The sequence below is a fragment of the Sceloporus occidentalis genome, unplaced genomic scaffold, assembly GCF_023333645.1.
Source record: "Sceloporus occidentalis isolate IW3139 unplaced genomic scaffold, rSceOcc1.0.p SCAF_82, whole genome shotgun sequence".
Classification (NCBI taxonomy): domain Eukaryota; kingdom Metazoa; phylum Chordata; class Lepidosauria; order Squamata; family Phrynosomatidae; genus Sceloporus; species Sceloporus occidentalis.
Window position 1 is genome coordinate 1,538,685 of NW_028317062.1, and position 19,738 is coordinate 1,558,422.

Sequence of the window (19,738 nt, forward strand, 5' to 3'; positions counted from 1 at the left end):
GGTAAAAGCAAGGCTGCTTGCACAGTGTGTCTGGGCTGCTAGAATAAGGCCCTGGGCAAGGTAAATCGGGTGTCAGGGTCCAGCCACAAAACTCTGCATCCAAATCTTTGTATGTCTGTGCCTTAGTTTATGTTTGTCAGTTTCTTGTTTTTAACCTGCACCATCCTGTACCTGTTTGGTTACTACTTGCTACAGGTAAGCACCTTGGCTCTGTTTCCCCTGTTTTAGTAACTAGTGTTAGGACTTGCCTACAGTTGCAATCAAAAGTATTTAACCCCCATTGCAAATCAAGTTTATTGTTAAAATTTACAGACTTTCAACTGTTTGCAATGAACAAATCAAACAAAAGCAACTAAAATAGCTCAACAGAACAAATACTTCAACTGGTTTCCCCAAATTCAGCTGAAAATGCAACTTATAATGACTTCTCCAGTCTAAAAATCATTCAACCCCCTAAATAGAATCTCTCACAACAGCACAAATATGCAAAACAGATGTTATCTTATGAACACCTGATGCGACTAATCAAGGGCTTCATTAGTTGCACCAGGTGTGCTTGAGCTGAAACACATGAAATACCTGGACTTCCTATGGGTTTGTTGAGTTTTGCATTGGACTGCATGTTAGAAATAAGTCAAAGAATGGTTCAAAAAGTTAACATCACCATGACAACAAACAAGGAACAGAACAAACAGCATCACAGGCAAGGAACAGGATACAAAAAGATAGCAAATCACTGAATGTTCCTAGAAACACACGTTGAAAGCATAGTTCAACATTAAAGGAACATTGATTACATTACCTGGACGGGGCACAAAAAATTTGATGGCTGCAACCGGATTTCTGAGAAGGCAGGCTGAGAAAAACCCTCGAGTGACTGCAAAAGACTTGCAGCAAAACTTGGTGGCAATAGGCCACAGAAGGTTTCCATGCAAGAGTACTGACCCAAAAGCACAAGAAAAGTCAGCTCCGATACGCTCAAATCATATAAATAAGCCACAGAAGTATTGGATTTTGTTCTGTAGAGAGATGAAACAGAACTGCAACTTTTCAGCCCGATGGATCAGCGGTATGTCTGGAGAAAGAAGAATGAAGCATATACTGAAAAGAACACTCTGCCAGTTAGGCATGGTGGTGGCTCAGTGATGCTCTGGGGCTACTTTGCATCTCTTGGCACTGGAAATCTGCAGCGTGTGGGAGGCAAGATGGATTCACTGAAGTATGGAGTAGGAGAAAACGTCATGCCGTCTGTGAAGAAGCTGAAGCTTGGGCATCATTAAACCTTCCAACAGGACAATGATCACAAACACACATCAAATTCCACCAGGGCTTGGTTGCAGAAGAAGTCCTAGAATATTCCACAGTGGCCATCACAGTCACCTGACTTGAACCCCATAGTAAATCTCTGGTGGGATTTGAAGAAGGAGGGTGCAGCTTACAAACCTAAGAATTTTACTGAGCTGGAGGCCATTGCCCATGAAGAATAGGCTAAGATTCCTTAGGAATGCTGCCAGAATCTGCTGTCTTGTATGCATCTCGTTTGCAGCAGGTCATGAAAGCAGAAGGGTGATCAACTAGTTACTAAAGATGCTTGCCAGTAAAGGGGTTGAATAATTTTGAGACTGGAGAAGTCATTATAGGTTGCATTTTCAGTTGAATTTGGGGAAGCATTGGGGAAACATTCATTCTGTTTAGCTATTTCAATTGCTTTTGTTTGATTTGTTCATTGCAAACAGCTGAAAGTCTGTACATTTTGACAATAAACCTGATTTGCATTGGGAGTTGAATAATTTCGATTGCAACTGTAATTGTGAAGTACAATGAATCGGTGACAAGCTTCCATCTTATGTCCATAGGATCAACTAAACATTTACATTAGAACTAGCATGTATGTTTAGTTTCTATTTTTTATGATTGCCGGTATCCCTGTCCTTCCCTTTGGTTTACCATGCCTCATTGCCATCTGAATTTGCCTTGGCATCTGTACCATTGGACCAGGCCTATATATTAATCATTCAGGCATGGCATGCACTTATCCTTGTTTTTGCACTGGATGCCTACTACTGCAACCCCTCTCCACACTGTACTCCCACTCACAACACCATGGTAAGGGATTGAGTAAGAGAATGAGATGGTATGAGAGTGAGTGAGAGAGGAAGTAAGAGTGGAGAGGAGTTTGTATGTATAGATGTATGTTGGAGTGACTGTTGTGTATTTGTGTGTGTATTAGTATGAATGTTTATGTGTAAGTACGTGTGTTAACATGAATATGTTAGAGGGAGTATTAGAATTAGTATGTGTGTGTTAGGGTACCATAACTAGGCCCAGATTATGGGGGCACCTGTATCAGTAAGCATAAGGGGTTAAGGGGATGGCCTGCCCTCTATGACAGGATTGGAGTTGGTTAGTCAGTTACTTTGGTGGTAGTGGTAATAAAGAAGGTTACTTAAGGAGGGTCCCCACATTGTATGCCATCCTTCCAATTTATTTTACCTTGTTTGTTTCCCCTCCCTCACGGTTTTTCTAGGTGATACCACTGTCTAGGTTCCGTGAGAATTTGGGCCTAGAGCAGGGGGTAGCGCTATGCTAAGAACAGTAGCCGAGGGGCTATAGTGCACAGTCTCCTCATGGCGCAACCGTGCTAGGAGGACTTCGGCCAGTGGTTTACCTAACATCGTTATACACTGTTATGGGACGCCTAGGCCAATTCTAGCAGGATCCTGCTGAAGGTTTAATAGTACATGTTCTTGTGTGTTGTGTTGGTACAAAGAAGTGTGTTTTGGTTCATGATAACTTAAGATGTTTTTTGTCTGTTACAGTGTGTTTTGGAAATAAACGCTGTGGCCTCTTCGAACTTCAACTCTGTGCAGTGTCTTTACTGGGGTTATGGTGATATTTAGCTTGAGGGCAACCCAGGTAGATGATGCCTGAGTCAACTGTAAGTGTAATTATGCTTGTGTACATCTGTTATAGTGTGTGTTAGCGTGAGTGTGTGAGAGAAAATGTGTCAATGTGTGCCAGTGTGTATGTTACTGGGAACAAAAAATTACCAATATGGCCACTCTATTTATCTTCCTAATAATAGGATGGAACGCACGGCATCATGCATGTGTAGAAGAACGGCGGTGCAGCTGGAGATGGAGATTAGTCACTAGTAGTGAAGGAGCAGCGTTTCTGGTGAAATACCTGTCACATGCTGATAAACAGCATCCTGTAAAATTGTAATTTTATCCTAATAAAAGTGAAACACCATAAATAAAACAATAGGTATCAGAAATGTTGTTTTCCTATGCTTTTAAAGCAATTCTTACGCTTAAAAATGTACTCAAACAAAGTTACAGGATCTACACATATTAGCCCAGATATCTGTTCTGAAGCCCATTGCCAACCGGAGTTCCCCCCGTAATCCCCGAGTTCAGTTGAACCTGATTGCTTTTATTCTCTGTACAAGGAGACAAAACATGTATTTCAAAATAAACTCTAGTCTATTTGTATAATTGCAAGTGCCATTACCTTGAACTGCCCCTAAATATTATTTTATTAATTTATTACTTAATTAAAAATAATCCACAAAAGATCCATTTCTCTTAATAGTGCAGTATACCCCTTTGCTAAAATTTAGCAAATCTCCTCAAGTTTACATTTACAAATATTTTAGGAAATTTTGTGTAATTCCCAATTCATTTTTTAATATTTAACCCTAATATATCAGTTTGTCTCAGTCTGTCAATTCGAGTCGTGTCATCCCTAGAATATATGTATTGTAAGAAGATAATAATAATAATAATAATTACCATTTCATCATATGCATCAGAGTCCATTTACATTATATGTTAAAAAAACCCAACCATCCTCAGGTTATGAAAATACCACACATTTCCTAGAAATGAGGCCGGCTGAGGATGATGGGAGTGGAATTCCACAGTTGCCTGCAATTGCCCTAATGCTAAAGCCCCTTTCTTGGGGCTTACCTACCCTAGGTGGGCACTTAGCTTTTTTTTGTTGTTGCCCCACTCCTCCCTTTGCTGGTCACTTTCACATCTCCCGCCCCACTCCCACGTGAATAGAGCACGTCAGGTCCCTCCAGATCCTCACCCAGCTGCAGATGCGCAGCACAGGCTGAGCTCCCATCCCAGCTCGCAAACACACTCTCTCTCTACAATAAAAAGAATAATGTTTTATTTAACATGCCATACCGGAAGAAGAAGCCATATTTATCCAGCCCTCACTTCATAGCCATCCATTTCTGCCTGTGCTGAATGCAATAATAATAAATAAAGACCCACAGACCTACATGTATGTATATATTTTTACGGCTAGTGCGTGTTAAGAATGCATCCCTGGAGCATGCAAGCGGCGAATGGTAAGACATCTTATTGTATTCCAATCTCTTAAACCTCTAATGCATGCAGATAGAACATTGCATGCATTCCATTCAGTTATGGCAAATATAAGTGGAATGTTAAATGTCAGTTGATTTTGTTGCATGATCATCTTTCATTGTTCCAGCACTGCTGTGACATCTGCTATGTATATTATATATATATATATGTTATATGTGTGTGTGTGTATATATATAGATATATATAATTATATTATATTTATAATTATGAGATGTATTTGTGTTGCAGTCAGGTGGCTGCCCAGCAGGAGCCTTGTCTGATCTGGTGGCAGTGCAGGTCCATTGGATAGGTCTGGAGTGGATGGATGGGAAGACAGAGCAGGTTGGGGATGCTGAAAGCTGAGACAAAAGAAGGAGCCTTGTGTGTTTCATCCGAAGGAAAGAGAGGGGAAGCAAGGGGGAGGGAAGACAGAGAAAACGACAGCTGGAAGAAAACCATCTCCTTATCCATATTTTTGCCTTTTTTATTACATTGGATTATAAGCAACTGCATTTTTACTTTTTTGCCTTTTTTTGCCTTATTTTAATTTTTTTTTTAAGGGAGAGGAGGAGTGATGTCTGCTGATTTTTCAGAATTGCTTTTTTTTTTGTTCTTTATTCTTCACCTGGGAGCTTATGAAGCTGCACTCTTTCCCTGATAGGATTGGCAGTGAGATATCATTATCCCAGGCAGCCAGGTCTCTTCCTCTTCCTGCATCCATGTTAATTGCATTCTTGTGATCATGTGTATTTAACCCTTGGTGTCCATATGCATCCCTTCTGGATTAGAGGCAGAAAATCACAGCACACACTTTATGGGGTTTGAATTGCTTCTTGGCCTTAATGTTGCAGGTTTATTGATTCTGCACTTATAAATGCATGTGAGGTTATCTTGAGCCCAATTTAAGTCCTTGTCACTTGATCCTCTTATAGTGTCTGTCTTGTCTGCAGAGCATTTTCCTCCTGGTTTGGAAGGTTTTTTGGGTGCGCCTTACTGTTCAATTATCAGAACCTTTAGATGAGAAGAATTGCACTCAGCTAACTCCATGCAGTGCAGCCCTCATTTTGGCATACAGGGCTACTCAAAGGTGACAAGACGCTTAACCTCACTGGGTCACCTGGGGCCTGAGTCCATGCCTCTGCTGCTGGGATCTGCCTGGCTTTGCACTGGATCCATCCAGACCCCCGGACCTCCGGCTGGTGAATGATGTTTAAGTATAGGCTACGCATGTTCTTCAATGAACTGAAAGTTCTGGTGTTGACCCGTTCCGGTCGAAGTGAGCCGGAGCCGGGCCAGGCCATGCGGGGTTTAGGAGTGGGGGGCTGCGGATGGCCTCCCTTTGCAGACTGTTCCTCAAGAGATGATGAGGAGGAATATTATGGGGCTGAGCCCAGACCCCGCAACCTTGGGCTAGAAGAGAAGGATAGTCGTCTTGGGGCTGCGCTGGACGCCGTGTCCCTTGGAAGCAGCATTGACAGTGGCATGAGGACCCCTCAGTGCAGGATCTGCTTCCAGGGTCCTGAACAGGTGAGACCACAACATGGCTTTATCCCGTTATGGTCAGTTTTATGTTTCGTTAAATGGCTCACGCAAGGAAGTCACTTGAGGTAAAAGGGTCTGGGGGAGATCATGTTAGGTAAGCCTAGAGCCTTAGGATATTTGCCATGTATCTAGAAGATAGCATGGATTGTGTTCTTCAGATATAGAATCCATTCTGGCATGTCAAGGCTATACCAGGGTTGAGATATAAAGGATTTTGGCTATAATTTCATGTGTCACAATGTGTGTCATCTGACAACAGGAATGTCATGTTTTTATTATTTTCATCTGTGAAGTAGTATAATCATTGTATCAGCTAAAAACTACTGATTGTTCTAGAGCGTTTGGATCAGCTGACAAAATTATATCATGGGGGGAAAAACAATCAATGTTTCAATATTAAGTGATTTTAGAAATGTTTTTTAAAGCGGTCATAAATCATGGGATCCTATATCAGCGTTAGTAGAATTATATGGATATGATGTTGGCGTCTGATTTAAAGTAACCTGAAGTTGTTTGTTTTTTGTTTGTTTGGACTTGGGTTGTGCAGTCATAGTCATCTCGCTAATAATCCATGTTAGAGATACCAGTAAAACTAGTATTTTGAGGGATATGTGGAATTTTTAGATTGCTTCTTCCTTTAGGACTCGGATGTTGCCGTTATTTCCCATTAATTTTAAAATCTAACGTACTATGTAGTTTTGCACAATAACAAATAATTCAAACATAATTTTGGACACAGGGAGCTAGATTTTTGAAATCTGTGACATATTTAGTAGGGTATACATTTTTCAAATGTCTTCTAGGATTCTCATAGAATTTTCTTTAGGTGTGAACTGCTGGTGCTACATTTATCACAGTTAATAAAATTCATCCCTAATGTTGGTAATTGTAGGCAGCTGATCTGCTTCAGCGATAAATGCTATTGATTTAGGAATATTTAATGCTCGATCAAGTTGTAGTGCCTCAGTGTATTAAGTTGTATTGCTTACTTGGGGTTTAAAGGGACAGTTTAATGTCCCTAACAGCACCAGTAAAGAAGAATGACTATTGAAATGCTTTAAGAGAATGCATTTAAAAAAAAACCTGTAAATATATATATATATATATTGTGCGTGAATTACTTAAGATTGAAGCTGCAGCTACAGAGGTGCAGCTGCCTTCCTACCACTGTAGTCCAGTGAAATCACTTTCCACGCGTGTGCATGGTGGTCTGAAAAGACCGCCACCTGCAGATTTTGTTGGGCCAGCACTAGAGCTGCTTGGTGGTAAGGAGAGGTTTAGCCAAACACATCTCCTGCATTGAAAATAACTGGAGACGAGGACTAGGGCAAACACATATGGGGTATTCAACAGAATACAACGGGGCACCACTTAAAGGGACCTCTCAGCTTTGTCTCCTTAACGATCTAGTGATTTCTCGCATGGAGAGGTGTCCATAATGTTTGGATTTCTCCAGTCCCAATGTAATTGATTGACTAACATTGTACATTAGTGAAGGACTTGTTCTGAAAACCTGTTCCCTTTGTTGCCCTTATGTGCTGGCAATGGAACCCCTACTGTGAAGAATGCCATAACTTGCTTGATTCCTTTATACAATATTTCATATCTCCTGCAGGTTACTGTGCAAAATAATTGTGTTTTGTCTATGAGATAGTACTTCTGGAATCCGGGTCTCATAACTTGAGAATCATTACAATTCTTGTTTAAACGGTATAAGACCTTTTTGTGGATGTTGACTAATCAATTTACAAAACCGTGTGTAAGTATATTGAAATGAAAATTAATTGAAGGTCAAATGTTTGTTTTTCGAAACAGTATATCAATGTATTAAATGTATTTTAGTGTGACCAGATGGCTCCTTTAACCAGGAACACAATGTATAATTCAGGAAAGCACTAAATATAGAATATGAAAACTGTCTATATATTGTGATTTTGTTGTCTTCACCAGAGACACAAAACAAAAGACAAAGAAGTAGCTCCAAAAAAGATAAAAATTGAGTGCTCTGACCCTGATGAAGCTTAACTTCTAATTACAATATTCAAGAATGCTAGAAAGTGATATATATCATCGAGGATTCCTAGCATTTTAATGTACTAATAGCTAAAAGCTTTTATCAGGGTTAGGGGAGTTCATTTTTGTTTGGTTCAATACCAGATATAATACTTTATAAACAGTTAAGGATTAAAAAAAATAATTGCAACATCTTATAGACCAGCTTGTTATGGGTCTGGAAATTAATGCTATATAACATTTAACATGAGGTTGTTAACATTATTATTAAGTAGTCCATAACAATCTAACCTGAAGGTCATGCTATGTATCTGACCTGAAGGCCATGCTAGGTATCTGACCTGAAGGCCATGCTAGGTATCTGACCTGAAGGCCATGCTAGGTATCTGACCTAGAGGCCATGCTGGTATCTGACCTAGGGGCCATGCTAGGTATCTGACCTAGAGGCCATGCTAGGTAGCTGACGTAGAGGCCATGCTAGGTATCTGACCTAGAGGCTATGCTAGACATCTAACCTAGAGGCCATGCTAGGTATCTAAGCTAGAGACCATGCTAGGTATATAACCTAGAGGCCATGCTAGGTATCTAACCTAGAGGCCATGCTAGGTATCTAACCTAGAGGCCATGCTAGGTATCTAAGCTAGAGACCATGCTAGGTATCTAAGCTAGAGACCATGCTAGGTATATAACCTAGAGGCCATGCTAGGTATCTAACCTAGAGGCCATGCTAGGTATCTAAGCTAGAGACCATGCTAGATATATAACCTAGAGGCCATGCTAGATATCTAACCTAGAGGCCATGCTAGGTATCTAACCTAGAGGCCATGCTAGATATCTAATCTAGAGGCCATGCTAGATATATAACCTGAACACCATACTAGATGTGTGGCATGGAGGCTATGTTATCTCACCTGGACACCATGCTAGTTATCCTATTCGGAGATGATACTTGAGGCTATGATAGGTATCAAACTTGGAAGCCACAATAGGCATCTAACCTGACGGGTATACTAGCTATATAATCTGAAGATCATGCTAGTTATCTCACTTCCAGGCCATGCTAGCTGTCTCACCTGGAGGCTATGCTAACCATCTCATGTGAAGGCTAGATCTTGGTATCAAACATGGAGGCCATGCCAAGTATGAAATCTGGAGGCTTTGCAAGGTCTTTAACTTGTGTTTTACACATAAAATATTCTTAAACTTCATCCATTTTCTACATGTAGGAAATACAATACAGACACAATATTTTATTTCTAGAGTATAACGTTGTGTGAGCAGGTTTACAAATTAGTTACAAATTACACATTTGAAGAGGTGAATTCAGACGCTAATGTGGGATACATGCTTGGAACCACCTACAGCTTAACAATAACATACACCAGACTAATAATGGCACTTTATCACTTAGTGTTTTGACACTAAAGAATTGTTTTTTTCCCATGGAATCTTGTGACTGTTTATCATTCAAGTAAACTGTATTTATGTTTATTTACCAGTTACTGGAAGATTAGCGGATCTGACTTCCAGTTTCCCACTGAGCACAATCCAGTTTCCAAGAAGTTGTGAATGATAATATTTTAACAATTGTGCAAAAAACATCTACCAAAAAATGTAGATAGCAATGGAGCGTTTTTTTTTTTTCTTTCTAATTTTGGTAACGTTGGCTGACAATGAAGCTTGCTGGCAAGTGACAGGAAACATGAATCATGCTTTTAGAGGGAGGTCTAATGCATGCATGTTTATGGAATCATTACCTCACACTTCAACGGAGGTTGAATTAAAGGCTTGATTCTGTAAATTACAGGCACTGCTCTTTATTGATATTATCTTTCATTTACAATATACTGTATATCACCGACCAATAGAGGGAATATACGATTCCATGTTTTAACAGAGACATGAGTTAAGCTTGCTAGAATTTACCTTATCTAAAAGATAAATAAGATATATCTCCAAAGTTCTGTACTCTAATTTGCTAGGAAATAGCCAAGTTAACAACTATAATTCACATTGGGTTTTTAAAGCTCAAATGTATGTATACATTGAATCAATACTGGTCATATCAGATTCTTTCTTCTACCTTTCATAATTAAGTCTTATTAATAAATTTTAGCAGAACCTCTCTTCTGAAGTTGATATCTATACATTATAAACACACCGATACCCAGCCAAAGTTTAAGAAAATACAATTAAAAATTTAAATGTTAAGGGGCTAAAAGCTATACAAGATTTTTTAATGAAATACATTTTTTTATTTTTTTTTTATTAAAAAGGTGCTTTTATTTTTCTGTTGTAATATATTTCGTCGTATTTAGGGTCGCAAGTTTTAAACGTCTGTCCAATCCTTGCATATTAATGAGAAGAATACATTTATAGAGGATCTCCAAGGCTGTAAGAAATCTGTTCTAGAGCATGTCTAAAACATTGTTAGAATATCAATATGGGATAAAAAAGCAATGTACACAGAGAGCATGTTACAACTTCCTATTTGGTCTGAATTCCATTAATGGATGATGGTAAATTAAGAATACATTTTCATGTATATGCCTTGAGTTGGGGAATCTTGTATATAAGAGCTGATAAATATAATATCTTAAAAACACGACATTAAATAAAAATAACAGTGATAGATGGTTTTCAGCGCTCAATTCCAGTATGTTTCCCATTTAATACTAATCGTATATCTTTTTTTATTTGTTTTTGAGGACTATGTCTAAATCAAGGCTTGACAAATCCCAGAAGCAAGAGAGCTATGCCTCCTGAAAAGCAGTAATGCTGGTGCCAGGATTTTTGAGTTGTTTATAGAGAACTATATCCACACACTGCTTTCCTGGCTCCAAAGTAATTTGATAAAGTTTGCTCCGAAATATGCCTGCCTTGCTGCTAATTTTAACAAACCTAAATAAACTTTAACTGGCCCGAAGAACAAATAAAAATGGTGCAAAGGTACACTAGAATTAACATTTAAAAATATTTCTTATACAGATCATTATTTGGTGGTACATCTGTCCGTCTCTGAGAATAAGAGAATCAAGTTAAATAAAAATATTGAAATCTAGTTTATTAAAGCTAGATTGTGCTTGAGAGAGGCAAAGAACACAATTACACGTCGCTATGTGTGGGGTGATGATGTCATAATCCAGAACTCTGCCTCTTAAGGATGTCAGGCACATCTTCCTCGAAACCATCCCAATAAATAAATTCCAATGTTTAACAATAACCGTGAAATGAGTGTCGAATCTCTCCAGTTTCTTCAAATATGTAAGGAATCCCTCCTAGGCTCAGGGTTTTCTACCATCCCACTATTCAATCAGCTAGTAAACAAACTGTTAAAATAAATCCACTGTACAAATTGTAATTAAAACATAACACAGTTCTAAAAACATATGGTGACAAATGTCCCAATGTTTCTGCCAACTGCATGAGTGTAGGTATCTGTTATTTCCATTAAAAAAAAAACCTTATGTACTTCCATCTACGGATGACTCATAAAGCTACCAAAGAGAAGCATGTTGTATTTTTCTCTGCTTTCCCTATTTTACCCCTGGTGTCCTTAATTTCCCAGCTATTAATTTATCAGCTATGAAGATATCTACACAGTCAGTTGTTCGATATAGGTAGTCCTGTTGACTTCTCACTTACACCATGCCCTCAAAGCTTAATTTATGTTGATTTATATAATGGAGGACTTATATTGTCTTGCAAATAATGTGGTTTTTGACTGCTTACAGCAATACTGCTCCATGTAATTTAGCTGCAAAAGCATCACAACGCTGCTTTGCCATGCATTATTTTGCAGCGGTTAAAGAGACCGCTGACACTCTCGCTATAGGAGAATGCATATTAAGATACTCTGTGAGTACCTTAATACACATTCTTCCAATATGAAACATGAAATAAAAATAAAGCCTGTATCTGACCTAGAAATTGCGGTTCTGCTGCAACAGCTGCCCTCCCTCTCCATAGCCTGACATGTCTTGCCCGTGATTGGCTGTTTAAAGCAGTCAGTTAGTGGCAGGGAAGTGTGGCCAAACACATCTCCTGCAGGGCTTTAATTGGGGTGCGTGGAAAGGGACAAATGTATATGCAAACTTGAAAGTGGCCATACAGCTATCATATTCATTAAATATGATAGCTGATGACTAGAGTATCCCTTTCACAGTGTAAAACAGTACATTACAGATTTTTTATATAATTAGCAACAGTCTAGTCCCCAAAATTGTATTATTTTTGTTAATGCATGTCCGAGTTCATTTCACATGGAACTCCCTTTTACTTCATGTGGTTTGCTCCTTGCAGTCTTTGGTTATTGGGGTTAGAAAATAAGACTTCTGTCTCATCTGGGTCCTCTCCCAACTGCGTTTACTTGAACCAGGAATTGTACTGACAATAATTCCAGCAAAATGGAATTCAATATGCATTTAACTTGGAAAGAAGGCTCTTTTAATTAAACATGTCATGATAAAGACCTGTGCAGGTCAATCTTTTGGCATGTAGTTATTATATTTTTTTTCATATTTGACTACGTTGTAAATACACGTTAGATATTAGGTGCATTGAAAGTCGAAAATCCAGTGCTTCCTCTCCCTTACTGCCCGCAGCAGTAAATTATTACACAAATAAATCTACCCCGACCACATTTTCTCATATTGTTCAGGACAGATAGTCATATTTACATGACTTCATATCTCTTAGAAATATATAAAATATAAATCTATCATCATCTCAACGGAAGGAGGTTTGTTTCCAATTCTTTGCTAAATATATGCACAGTTATTTTCCTGGACCCCTTTGGTGCTTCAGAAGGGAACATTCCAAGCAGTGCGGTCTACACAGCCTTTGGGTGACCGATGTCTAGAACATTAATAATGATACAAACATTTGCCCCCAAATCTGATGGTTTGATGCAACTCCACCGAACATGCAACATGGATAATATACACCCACAACCCTGAGGGAACATTTCAGCCAATTGGACCGGAACATTGCATCGGTATAGAAGTTTCCTACAAATTTCCAGATGGCTCATAGTTAGTTTTTTGTTCATTCTGGGACCTCGATCTTATAGTTGTGTTAATTTTTTTTTTTAATGGAGAATCCGTTTATGAAAGTTGATTTTTGTGTGATAATTTGAGGAACCTGCAGGTATTTCTCACTGAGCTGCACCACAACTTTGTTTTTCTTTATGTTATTCATAGGTATTTGCTCCAAATTGTTTCCTATAATTAGAAGGGAATGTTTTTTTTCCCAAGGAGGTATCCCAAACGTCTGACGAGACAATGTAGTTAATAAGTGTTATTAGGTATTGTCAGGGTCCACTCTCTGCTCCCTGAACCATGGCTGAATCATACATCAAGCTAATACATCTGCTACCACTAGTGGCCACCCTCCTCCCTCTGGAGTGAGCTGAACCTGATTATCAGGTACCGCTGCGCCTCATGAACTGAGTGAAGCCTGCCTTTATAAGACCTGCCCTGCCCATCAGTCAGGGCCTTGGCATTGATGTTAAAGGACTGCCTTTGCTCTGAGCCGCTACCTGTACCTGAGCTTGCTCCTGTGCCCGTGCCCGGCCGCCCTGCCAGTGGGCCTCCGTTCCCGGCCGCCCTGCCAGTGGGCCTCCGTTCCCGGCCGCCCTGCCAGTGGGCCTCACCTGTACCTGGACCAGTACCTAAACCTGCCTGTGGGCTTACCTGCCAGTGGGCCCGCACCCGAGCCTGTACCTGTGCCTGAACCTGCCTGTGGGCTTACCTGCCAGTGGGCCCGCACCCGAGCCTGTACCTGTGCCTGAACCCGCCTGTGGGCTTACCTGCCAGTGGGCCCGCACCCGAGCCTGTACCTGTGCCTGAACCCGCCTGTGGGCTTACCTGCCAGTGGGCCCGCACCCGAGCCTGTGCCTGCACCGGCACCCGAGCCTGTGCCTGCACCGGCACCCGAGCCTGTGCCTGCACCGGCACCCGAGCCTGTGCCTGCACCGGCACCCGAGCCTGTGCCTGCACCGGCACCCGAGCCTGTGCCTGCACCGGCACCCGAGCCTGTGCCTGCACCGGCACCCGAGCCTGTGCCTGCACCTGCACCCGAGCCTGTGCCTGCCTCGGCTCCCGTCTCTCTGCCTCAGCTCCCGAGCCTGCACCTTCCTCTGCTCCCGTCTCTCTGCCTCAGCTCCCGTCCTTTCCAGTTCTGCTACTCTGTCTGTTCCTATCTCTCTGTCACCATGCATAAAGGAGTACAGACAGAGTCCCCCGTATCCCCTGCACATGGACTCCTACCAGACCTTCTCGCCCGGGTCCTGACAGGTATTTAGTGTTTAGATGCATATTGGGATTATAACGCAGAGTCTTCAGGATGGTTCCCTGATCACTTTGAGGTATAGCATCAGAGGACTAACAGCCCAGACTATATTCTTCATATCAGTTTGGTCTAAAAGTGAATGTTATATATCTTGTTTGAAATGTATTGTATTCCCATATATTTTTTCAACCTATAATGTTCTCTCCAAGTATGCATTGGAGGCTAGTACCACAAGTTGGTGAGGCCAAGCTTCTAAGTCATGCCTATGATCTTACATGACTAATCCAACTGGCTTCTACATGAGTATTTATTGGTATGGACTCCAGATAATTTATGGAAAAATAAACATTTTATCACCTTAATCATAAATAGGACTCTTAATAAGATGATACAATTGCCTTTTCATGAGTGGGCTGAATGAGATTGTGAGAGAAAATCTCTAGGACAAAGAAGTGTGCAACAATAAGGACAAAAAATAATATATTAATTAACAAGAAAAATAGCGATTACGATGTAATGGTTTAATTTACGTTTAGACCAATTTGATTTTTTTAGTTCCAGGGGAGCCAGAAAGTTCTATATCAATAATAGCTGGCAAGCTCCTATGATATTAAAGAGGTTGTCAATCTCAATTCATTAGAATTTTATTATTTTGTGTGAGGTAAATTAGGTTTCTGGCAACATATTTAGTTCACTGTAGATGAGTTTAAAAATAGCTTTCATGCCCAGCCATATTTCATGTTACAAACAAAGAGATTGGATGAGACTGACCCAATAGTAATCAATGGTAACCTTAATTGATATTTACAGGGGCGTTTTGGTCAAATGCCCGCTTTAATTATACACGCCAAAATTAGTTCTTGCTAATAGATAGATGGATAGATAGATATATAAAGTTTTTCCTTGATTTATCTGCATTTGATTAGAACCACCCTTTCCACTCCAGGCACCTTGCTGCATATATATATATATATATATATATATATATAGACTGAACGTGTTGGTGCCCCTGACCAAACTGCAAACCAGATTTACCTGTTCTAGATTCAATCAGACCTTACAGGTTTAATATTGTGGCCCTTCGGGTGCAGACTTCCTGATCTAACTTGCTATTTAATTTTGGTTTGTCGGAAACACCAAATACTCCTTCCACAAGCCCTTAAGCAGCCCAAACTCTTACATATCGGGTCTCACGCGCAGCCAACCTCAAAGTCATAGATATAGGGAATTATGTCTTTAGAAAACAGCAGGATGATGCTTGGGGCAAATATTAGTAGTGCTGATACAAGCAGACTGAGCTGAAGCGTTGAGTATTGAATTTAACAAACAAACCGTGCAATTAATTTTCCTGTTTCCTTGATCTTTTTTTTTTTTTTTGTTACTGATTTTAACAATTTCTATACCAGACTGACTAAATTGAAATGTCAAGTTTGCTTTTTTTGCGAAATTGGCTTTGGGCAAAAAGCTATCCATGACTGGTATTGTCTTTGTCCATTTGGAGTGAATTTTGAGACGTCACAACATCTGTTCTGTCCTTTCTGTTCTTAAATACAGAGTTTAAGGGTGCTTTGTGATTTACTGCAGTGTAACGTCACACCTTTGCAATACTATTAAATGTTAGCCACATAACAAAAGAGCCCAGGTATCTCCATATCACAGGCTAAGTTTGATAACAATGCATGCTTTACCTGCTCAGGGTAACAATCCATTCTACTCAATATTTTTGTTATTTCCGTTTAAAGAATAAAGTCCAGGGATTCTCAACTTCTGATCTAGGGGTATAGTCACTAACAACAGAGTCTGTACGATTGTTGAATGTTACTGCCAGGCATTATAAAAGAGCATTTATACCGTTCCTGCAGAAGAATCTTGGTGGGGTTGGCCATTTGGAATGTGTAGTGATATCAAGTAGTTGAAGCATTTGATGGAATCCCAAAAATCCTGAAAGCTATCCTTTCCTTCCTAAGGGGGAAGGAGACTTTAAAGAATCCCCCCAAAAATAGCATATGGGATATTTTCTGTATGCTGCAGGCCCTGGGCACAGTGAATAATTGTTGATGCCCAGTTCCAAAAATGCTCAGGCATTTCCACTAAAATAAGTGGACTATTGTGATTGTCTCACCTGCTAGAAAAGTTCTATTTCATTTTTGCAAGTGCTTAAACCCAAAATCAGGTGCAACCATTCCCTTGCTTTCTGGAAATACATCTTATGGTGTTGGTGAAGATGATGAAGGTGGATGGGGCTATTGTGTGCTTATGGAGTTGTTTTGTACTCGAGTCAGGACCACACCAAGCACGTCAGTAGTCGCAGTGCAATTGATCCGTTTTCAATAAATTTCCTATATTGTGGCTTGCTGGGAGTAAAAGTGTGGAATGGAAATCCTTAATTCTCTATGTTCAGTACCTTGGACAGTGGAAAAATAATAAATACATGAAATAAGTGTAATCCCTGCTGCCTTGTTATGCTTATGAATAACAAACACATTCTGCAGGTTATAAGGTTATCAAACCTTTGTTTTTTTGGTGGTTATACAGATATATGCTTTTGAAACTAAACCACACTTGGTACATACTTAACTTCGTAAAGGGCTTTGAAAGGCTGTCACATAAAAGGATGGGTGCTACTATCCTGATATACACAAAATTAATCGGATTCCCTTGAATTTAACTGAAGAGAACAACAATATAAAACATTTATATTTTATGGCTGTACTGTTCATCTTGGGTTGTATCATTTGTGACTGTAAAAAGGAACACCTTCCCATCATAGCAGAATCTGTATGAGGATGCGGTAGCTGTAGCACATTGATGTGGATGGTCCCTTAGGCCACTGATCCATAAGGTCACAATTGCTTGGCAATACTTATATAAACTTAGATGGATTTACACGTATCTCACATAACCTGCATCCTTATTTGTGCTCGTGGTCATAGGACAGCCAAGTGTTTCCACTGTATAGAAATACCATTTGCAAGTACACATAGTCTTGTAACACTATATTGTTTGGAGTCGTTTGAGAACTTGGCACACTTTGCAATATGCCAGGTCGCAAGGTCTGATTACAATGTAAAATCTGATAGCATGGAGCAAGCGCATTTCTAAGTAGCAGGCAGAGCCACTATTTAGAAACCACTCACAAAATAATTCAGACAAGTATATGTTTTGCCCGGCCAAACCAATATTGACTGCTACTTTCTGTATTTTGGAGCGTTAACACAATCAGAATTGTGTTGGCTGAGTTTTAGAAAAAGCCACAACTGAGTTTCTACTATATAAAAATATCCAATGTGTTGATAATTCAAGAAACAAATATTCATTTACTTTGGAAAAATCATTTGTGTTTTCTGCATATGTTTGTTGTACATGGAATTTGCACTGTGCTTACTTTTCATTCTCTTTTTAACATTCTACATTTAGAACACTTATCAATACTATTTATTCCGTAGCAGAGAAAATGGAAATTATTCCATCGTAGTTTGATGTTGCCCAAGAGACATTTATACCACTATTATAATAAAGGACAAAAAAAGTGGGTTTATTCAATCAATTCCCTAGATGGAAATCAAGGTCGGCAAGTTCACTTGTGTTTATTCCCATCAGAATATAAGATTGGTAAACTACGCTGCCATTACATGGCTGTCTGAACTGGTTTCTGTAACTGCAAAGTAGATCAGGGCTCTGTCAAATGTCTCTACTGGTTCTGCTTTCATCCCATTTAATGCATTGGTTCATGGACTCCTATGTATCTTGAATTTCTAATCCCTAATTCATTAATTCAGGTTCTAGAATTGAAGATCAGATAACTCTGCTTTTTAAGTCATCATACAACCGTTTTAATTCAACCAGGATTAAGCAAATAATAATAATAATATACCATGGTTACTTGGTTACTTCTTTGGTTTTTCATTAGACTATTTCGTTCTTACTACTGGTTTGCTTTTAAACTCTGGCGAAGACCGCAGACCTCCTTTAGACTACTCTTACAGCAGGGCTCGACAAATCCCAGGCGCCAGGTCGCCATGGCGACTCAGAATTTTGTCCTGGCGCCTAGGAGTTTGTCAGCCTCTTACATCCACAAAAAAATGCCCCTGCGTCACCACGAAGGGGCGCTGCTGCTGCTGTCTGCCCAGGAGTCTGGGCAGACAGCACAGCCACTCAGAGCCCACCCCCGAGCCTGAGATCACTCCCACGGAGTGATCCTGTAGGCTGAAACCGCGATTGCAGGAAAACCTGCAATAGCGTTTTCAGCTGCCACAGGCAGCTTCAGGAAAGGGGGTTGAGTGTTGTGTGGGGACCTGACACAACATCCCCCTGCTGCCTGATCGCTCCATGATTAATTCCCATTTTGTACGGGGCTCTGCTGCTGTGCCCCCCCCACAAGCCCTTTGATGACTCCTGTAGGCATGGAAGCCTACAGCAGTCATCAGAGACTCCCCCCTTCAATGACCAGCAATTGCTTCCCAGAGGCAGCTTCAGGGACAGGGGGAGAGGGTTCTTTGTTCTCCACATAAGTGTGGAGACCAGCCCCAACACCCCCCCTGCTGCATGATCGCTCCATGAGAGCGATAGTGCAGCATTAACCCCTTCAATTCCACAATTGTGTATAACACATTTGTGGCATTGCAGGGGTTAACATTAAATATCAGTGAATGCTGTGCTCCAATGGAACATCAGCATTGAAAGCGTTAAAAAAAATAATATATATATATATATATCAAAAAAAATAATAAAAAAAAAACCAACAAAAAACAGCACTGACCTGAAAGTCCAGGGTGCTTCCAGGTCAAATGCTGTGAGTTTAGTAAGCGGGCTGATGATCAGATCACTCCTGACCAACTGTTTAAAAAAAAATCCTGGCTCCTAACTTTTTTAGCTGGCGCCTAGATTCACAACAAATTTGTCAAGCCCTGTCTTACAATACCACCGACCCCAACCCGGGGTGTAGCCCAGGTCGTTTTAACACTGGCAGTAGTAGCCGTATCCAAGAATTACATATATATATAACAGCCAAATTCTTTAGCTCCAGGTCTCAAATAAACATATTCCATTATTTCACGGTTGAAAGGGAACTTTGATGTAAGGGGTACCCAAATACCTCTATAACCAGCAGCTGACTTTCTTTTTACTTTTAAAGATATTCCATATGGCCATCATTTTGTCCACGCTGGAAGGGTTATGTTTTTGTGAAGTTCATCTATAAATTAAGGTAATAAAAAGTGTGATAAATCCCATGCCACATTGGTTCATATGTCTTGAAAATTGTTGAATGACAAAAATTCATACACAGCGTATACATTTAAAAAAAAAATTACATTAATTAGCATAGGATATGTAATAGTTTACCATTGCAGAGAAAGCTTGATATACATATAATTATATTGTAGCGATATTTACTAATGCAAAAAAATGTATGCTTAAATACATTAATAGTCTGGATTAGGGCTGCAACTAACGATTATTTTAATAATCGATTAGTTGGCCGATTATTTTTTCGATTAATCGATTAATCG

The 19,738-nt window shown here is 39.9% G+C and overlaps 1 protein-coding gene across 1 annotated transcript in view; it reads left to right on the forward strand.

The window, feature by feature from the left end:
• The first annotated feature begins 5,585 nt into the window (after positions 1–5,585).
• Positions 5,586–19,738, forward strand: part of LOC149285232 (E3 ubiquitin-protein ligase MARCHF9-like) — an 83,236-nt gene continuing 69,083 nt past the window's right edge. Inside the window, exon 1 of the mRNA XM_089495647.1 lies at positions 5,586–5,909. Within this exon, the coding sequence (XP_089351773.1) occupies positions 5,586–5,909 (324 nt within the window). The remainder of the gene's footprint in view (positions 5,910–19,738) is intronic.